At 38.9% G+C, this 6,775-nt stretch overlaps 1 protein-coding gene across 1 annotated transcript; it reads left to right on the plus strand.

Moving 5' to 3' along the window:
* Positions 1 to 1,521: 1,521 nt before the first annotated feature.
* On the plus strand, positions 1,522 to 6,573 carry LOC145991374 (uncharacterized). The gene is made up of 3 exons (XM_083127367.1): positions 1,522 to 1,565; positions 5,311 to 5,509; positions 6,240 to 6,573. The coding sequence occupies exons 1-3, from the start codon at positions 1,549 to 1,551 to the stop codon at positions 6,480 to 6,482; spliced, it is 459 nt and encodes a 152-aa protein (XP_082983493.1). The 5' UTR covers positions 1,522 to 1,548; the 3' UTR covers positions 6,483 to 6,573.
* Positions 6,574 to 6,775: the final 202 nt, after the last annotated feature.

Below are 6,775 nucleotides of genomic sequence, written 5' to 3' on the forward strand. Positions count from 1 at the left end.
TCTTGAATAAAGTCAAACTAACATCACAATTCTTGCTCTTACACTACTTCCTGATCATTGACACACTGAACTTTGCATCATAAAGGGCTACAACATAACCTTCCTAAAAGCGACTCAGTTTTGGCAGCATTTTCTGCCAAGCGAAAAAACGCAAACACTTGGAAAGTTATACAACGCACTCCTCCCAAAAGCGGCTCAGCTTGGGTGGGATGTTTGGCCCAATGAGAAAACACAACCACTCTTTTACAGCTCACACACTACACTGACAAACATGCCCAACCAAGGTTGGGTGAGTTCATTCTGACTGCAGTGGGGAGGAATCGCGTTTGGTCAAATATACACTGAACAGCCTCTGTACATGAATAGGCATAAACAAGACGTTCTAAGGATAGTGATATAACAGCATGTATTCATTATCTAGCTTGCGTATAGTTAAGTTCGGCAAAATTTTTAAGAAAACTCAACTACCCTGTCAAGGAAATTAATGTCAAATAGATAAAGAATGTATTGAATATCAAAAAAGGATGTTAGATTCAGTTGACGAAAAGTAAAGATCCTGGTAATATTTTATGCATATTATTATAAGTAGTAATAAATCTCTCATAAATCTTCTTTGCTACTGTTATGCAAAGTCGTATGTGCCCAATATTATCCTTGCCTTCCAATAACTTAGGCGGAATGAAACAAATATATTTTTTATCATTTAATTTTAGTGCTTAGTAAGTCTTTGGTCGGGGGGAGGGACCTCCCTAAATACGTCTTTGTCCCCCCACACACATATATATATATCTGATATGAACACACACATACACATCCTTCTCTCAATTTTATTTTTTTCTGCAATTTCCACTTCCTGGTATACAATTGTATCTATCTCCAGCTTGCTCTCGTCTGCATATAATTTTCCTCTGTTCAATAATGTCTGTCTGTTTGTCTTTTCTTCGCTCAATTCATCTTTCTCTCTCTCTCTCAGTTTGAACATATATGTGTGAATGTTCTCACAACTCTCTCTCCCTTTCATTATCTGTATCTCGGCCCTTTATGAACGTTTCCCTTACTCTCTCTCTTCTACACGCACACACACACATACATTTCATTCATTTCCGGCACCCTTTCTCTACACTATCTGATTTTACAATTGCTTTTTGTCTGTGTTTAACTTATATTTCTCTATTTTCTTTTCTTTATCTCCATTTGTACCTATCTATCTGAGGTTCCTTCTTCGTGTCTTTTTCTTCCTCTCGTCCCTCCGTGACCTCTTCCTGTTTTTCGACATGCACAACTGTACGTTAACCATTTTGTTCATAGAAAAGAGTAGGGGCAGAGATTCCGAGCGCTTCTATATAGTAATTCTTCCTTCCAGGGTTGATTCTGCCGGTGCTGAGGATCTTCGTGACGCTTGAGCGACAGATCAGAAGCCACGTCATCCAGCTGTACCTTCCCAGCACCATATTCGTGGTGCTCTCGTGGGGAAGCTTCGTGGTGCCCCCGGAAGCGGTTCCAGGGAGGATGTCTCTCCTCGTCACGAACCTCTTGTCTCTGATCACCATGCTCGTGGGCAACAGGTAGGTCGCGTGACGTTAAACGTATTTTTGTTCGCTTCTCATCTGTACGTTAGCATTTCACAATGTACCAATAGAAGTACGAATGGAATGAGTGATGAGCTTCTCTCAGAATTTACACGAGATGAGTTCCAGAGCTCAGTCGAGTCTCGTCTTCAAACTATGAATATGAAAATGACGTCATGCGTTGAAATTTTGGAATCTTACCCAGAATCCAAATGATTGATACTCAATGGGCCCGTAGGCCTCCCCGATGGCGCAGTGGTAGCGTCGTCGCCTTGTAATCAAGGGGTCCCGGGTTCGATTCCCGGTGGAGGCACATAGTGGTTCGGATCCCACTTTAAACTGTAGGTCCAGTCCCGATTAGCACCTTACTGTGCATAAAGTGGTCTTAAAACAACAAATCAATCCAATCCAATCCATGGGCCCGTTCTGAAAGTCGCACGAGTTTAATGCGCTAAACGAGTTATGTGAACTTGCCGTCAGAAAAGTGCTTTCATGTGATTCGTGAAGTTCGTTATGCTGTCCCAAAAGTCACTTTTCGTGCAAGTACGAGATTCAGCAAACGCACGGGTTCTGAGTCAAGTTAGTTGCGTTAAAATTGTATGCTAGGTGTAGAAACGCGGGAAAACATCAAGCACTGGACTAACAGTACAGAGTATGAAGCGTACGAGTGAAACGTGTGTGATGTACTATAAGTGTGGAAATTGCAATGTAATTGAAAAGAAAAAGGAAATTATGCAGCATGTTTGCAGGTTTTTTTGGTACAAGCAGATTGTAGATTGTATACCAAAGCAAGTCATTTAGTGGCATAGCATACAATCTTGGTGAAAGCAGTTTATTTTTCAAATATCTTGTGCAATAAACAATTTTCGATGATTTATGTAGGTAATAATGTGAAAATGCGAGCAGGTGTTGGTTCAGGTCAAAGCATATGAAACATATCGTCACATGCATAGAGAGAGAGTTACCCCTTTATTTGAAATTCGCACAAGTATTCAAGTTAATGATGCAAATTGCTATTTAGTAAAATGACTACTCAATGGCCGAAATCTGTGTGTAGAGATGAACAGCTCCTCCCTAGCCTTCTTAAACCCGAAGGTTCATGGCTGTAGCAACACAGGCCTTCCATCTTTCCCTATCTTGAGCAAGTTCTATATACTCTTTTCCATCATTCATCCATTTTCCATCTTTTCATCAAGAGATGAACAGCTCATGTAATATTTGTGGTAGTGGTAGAGGTATACGTCATGGTGTAGATTTGAATGTGTTATTTTAAAAGCAAACTTCAATGCAGATGCGGAATTTTTTTCCTTTGGTAGTTCATTGTTGTTAACACTGACATCTGCTGCACATTCCATTGCCGCTAATATAGCAGTCCGCTGCACGTTTCATATCCGCTAATATAGCAGCCCTTCCATTATCCGCTATTCATAAATATTCTAAACAAAACACTATCGATGTCGTTCCTAAAGTCTTAATAATAATTACTTTCACCAGGTTCAAGATGCCAGTTACTTTCGTTCAATTCGTGCGTTTCGTTATGGCTTTCGGAACACACCCCTTGCAGTCACTGTGATTAAAGAAGTAAAACTATATATATGGTGAGTCAAAAGTGACAATCAAGTATTGGTATAATATTATTGTTGTTCAAGAAGATGTGTAAATCATACACTCTGATGAAGTGAACAAAAGCAGCAACAATAACAAGGAGTGGAATAAGTTAAGAATATCTGTAAGATTAATACCACTGAAGTTCGTAATGGTCACACTTATCGGTATATTCACCGTCCTTCTTCGTAATAAGCTGAATTCGCCGCCACGTGCGTCGGATTGCCCACTTGAGCATTTTTGGAGTGATCATTCTTAAGACACGAATAATTTCTAGTTTCAAATTTTTAACGAAGTTCATTCGAATTTCGCTAATCTTCTATACAAAGGACCATGTGGATTTTTACTACAGCTTTCTCACCTCTATCGGAAAACGTGACTTCTAACCGCAGTATTGGGATTGGCTGAACTCCATTGGATATCAAACGAATTGATACCTCCACAACGTATGAGAGAATAAACATTCCTCTTGACCTATGACAACTTTTACGTCAATTTCTCTTCCACTCTTACATCATCCGATTTTGACTTTCGGCTCACGGTGTGGATAAGTGTAATTGAAGGTTCTTGGTTATAAATTATTTTATTTTGATATTGGACAAATTTTATTGGTTGTTTCATGTTATAATACCGTATCATTCTACAGAATGATGGGGATCAAAACCAGTCACTCCCACAATTAATTAATGGGTGATGTAACTTATTCATCCTTCATTCTCAATGATGAGAGCTCTCGTCATTAACATGACGAGTCAAACGCTTGGCAGTTGGAAAGGCAAAACTAAAACTAAACCCCTAGCAAGTAGAACTAACAACTAGAAAATACAATGGTCACTCATTGGGTTTTATGAGCTTTGAACCTGAATCATGGCTGGGTTAGGATAATTACCTGTCTATCTGAAGAGTGATGATAAATTCGAATAATAAAATAAACTAAGTCCTCTGTAGGCTTCGTTGCAGGTTGACCAGCGCCTCGTCTCACTTTCCCTCAACTCCTTTCTCCAAGCTCCTCTCTCTCCTCAATCCAAATCAAAAGTCAGTCCCTTCTCAGTCTGTCTCACCTCTATATCACCCAGGCCATGAAGACCTTCCTCCATGCCGAATCGTGATTTTTACTGCCTCTATTGCAAACAGCTGACTCCATAGGCTGATGGAACTTCCTCTATACTGAATACATCAGGAAGTTTGCATAGCACAACACTGTGCATTATTTACATACCACAGAAGTTGAGACAACTAAAGTAAACAAGTGAATGCCCTGGTCAACATGAAGCATCAGAGAGGCTTTAAATAAAATATAATCTTATGGATTGATACGATACTGCAAAGAGGGCATTTCACTCGAGCTCTCGATAGTTGACATGAGCGACGCTATATGGCACGCATAATTGATAGGTCTTCCGATTTAGCAAAAAAAGCTCGAACGAGCGGAATACCCTCTTAGTACAAGTATTTCTCTCATTTGTCTGTGGTAGTTGGCCCTCAAATATGGATGAAGAAGTAAAAGGCGAAATGAAATTGAAAATTAAGTGAACATACTCAACATCTCCATGTTAATATGTAATTTTCTATATCCTACAGGACACAGTAACATGTGAAAATGAAATAGATGATCACCGTCTGAAACTAATTAGGCTGACATTTTATGCTTCTACGATTAAGGAAATGATATTCGATTGAATGTTCTAACTGCATCTTATTATTTCGCAGAAAATGATTATTATTTTCTGTAAGTGAACAATGATGACATGAACTTGTTGCACTGTGAGACGATATTTTTAATTCCTTACGCAGGTCTATCAGCATATGTATACATTTTACGTTTCGATCTGTATATATACTTTCACATATTTTGTATTTGAGTCTTACATAACAATGTACGGTATTCCGATTTAGAATTGTAATTGCATACCGTGGTTTCCTTCCATTTATGAGTTTTAGGTTGACAGTGCATCTTATTAGGCTCTAAAATACGGGAAGCTGTCAATCATTCCACTATAAGTGCTGTAGCACTAGAACTAGAAGTTTTGACCAAGCGAAAGTGGTCCAATGCAGCACTAGGCCACAAGGAGGAAGTAAGTGCAACCCCTCTTTGGATATGTGCAATCAAATGTTAATTTCATTCTGTGCATTCCAGGGCATCTTCCCCTCCTACGCTGGGAATATCGTGCGCAGAAAGCTGGCTTGTCATGTGTGTCATGTTCTTGTTCATGGCGATGGTGGAGTACATATACGTTCTGGTGTTGGCGCGGAGGGCCACCCTGCCTGCAGCATGCAGTGACCATCTCTTCATTGTTCGAAAGAACATTCTGCTTCGAAACGGCGTGCAAACGAAGGTGAGCCGTTTCTTTAAACGATAGGGATAACATTACTTTTCGTTACCACATGTCATTTCATAATCAAAGCAGGAGCGTATATTGGATTTATTTTGTGAAAGTTTCCTTATCTGTGCAAATTTTCATGTGTGTTCAATAGGTAAACTTCTCGACTGCATTTTAATTGTACAGTCAAATAAATTAAGCTATTTGACTGTACGATGACTTCATATTGAAATTATTTGGCTACTACTTCTTATTGGTACGAAACCCAAATAGTGCCAAAAGCCGCAGAGTTACATACATTGTAAAGATGCAATTTTCGATGGGAATTGGTGTTTCCAATTGTATACCTTCTGGATATTTCGCGACAATTTCCTATATCTGAGTTTCTAGGTTAATTATGACGAAAAGGGTGAATAATGACGTGATGAAATAGAAATAAAACACAAATTAAACAGGAGTGTTATTAGTGTAAAGAGGTAGAGAATAGTTCCCCAAGATCCATCAACAAAAGTTATGAAATTTTGGGGAAAAATTAGAAATAATATAAACATATTATGCAGATGAGGTTTGTGCTTATAGCCTTGTAGTGTCCCGTTTCTTGTTACCTGATAAATCAAATATTGAAGCCCTGGCGAGGCACATAATCAAATTTGCAGACATTGGACGCAGAACTGTCCGAAGGACATACTTACGAAAAATGTTTGTTTCAGTAGAAACTAAACGTAATATTTTTGTGTTATTCTAGGTTCCCGAGAGGCCGTCAATCATAAAGTCATTGAAGAAATCAGTCAGAAACTGTTTCACCCGCTACGATAAAGAAAGGTGGGGCATTCAGGACAGGCTGTCAATAGTGGTGTTTCCAATGCTGTTTGTTGCTTCCGTGGCCATCTACGTTGGATACATCGCGGTGGAATACAACACTAATGAACACGTGCAGCACGGAGGCTTCAAGGAATGTTGGAATGAAAATGAAGAAGACGGTTCTTAAGGAAACCAAATTGCAAACCCCAAGGAAATTTTACAGGAAATATTTCGAAGAAGAAACTAAATATTTTTGCTCTCTTTTAAGAGGAAGGTAGTCAAGCAAGGGAAATGTACGATAAATCGGAACATGATGATGGAACCTGCAGTTTTGCCACATCACAACAAAGATGTATTTTATATATAAAAAAAAACACAGAATTTGATTGAGATTTTTAATACTGAAAATACTCGTAATTGTCACAGGTGAATGAACGTTACAAACTATGCGTAAGTCAGACATTATGTTTTGTTAGCACA

The sequence above is a fragment of the Lepisma saccharinum genome, chromosome 8 (genome assembly GCF_977018435.1).
Source record: "Lepisma saccharinum chromosome 8, izLepSacc3.1, whole genome shotgun sequence".
Taxonomy (NCBI): domain Eukaryota; kingdom Metazoa; phylum Arthropoda; class Insecta; order Zygentoma; family Lepismatidae; genus Lepisma; species Lepisma saccharinum.

Bases quoted from the DNA above. Each gene is read 5' to 3' on its own strand.
- LOC145991374 (XM_083127367.1), top strand. The intron at 5,510-6,239 runs GTGAGCCGTTTC...GTGTTATTCTAG, and splicing joins GAAACGGCGTGCAAACGAAG to GTTCCCGAGAGGCCGTCAAT.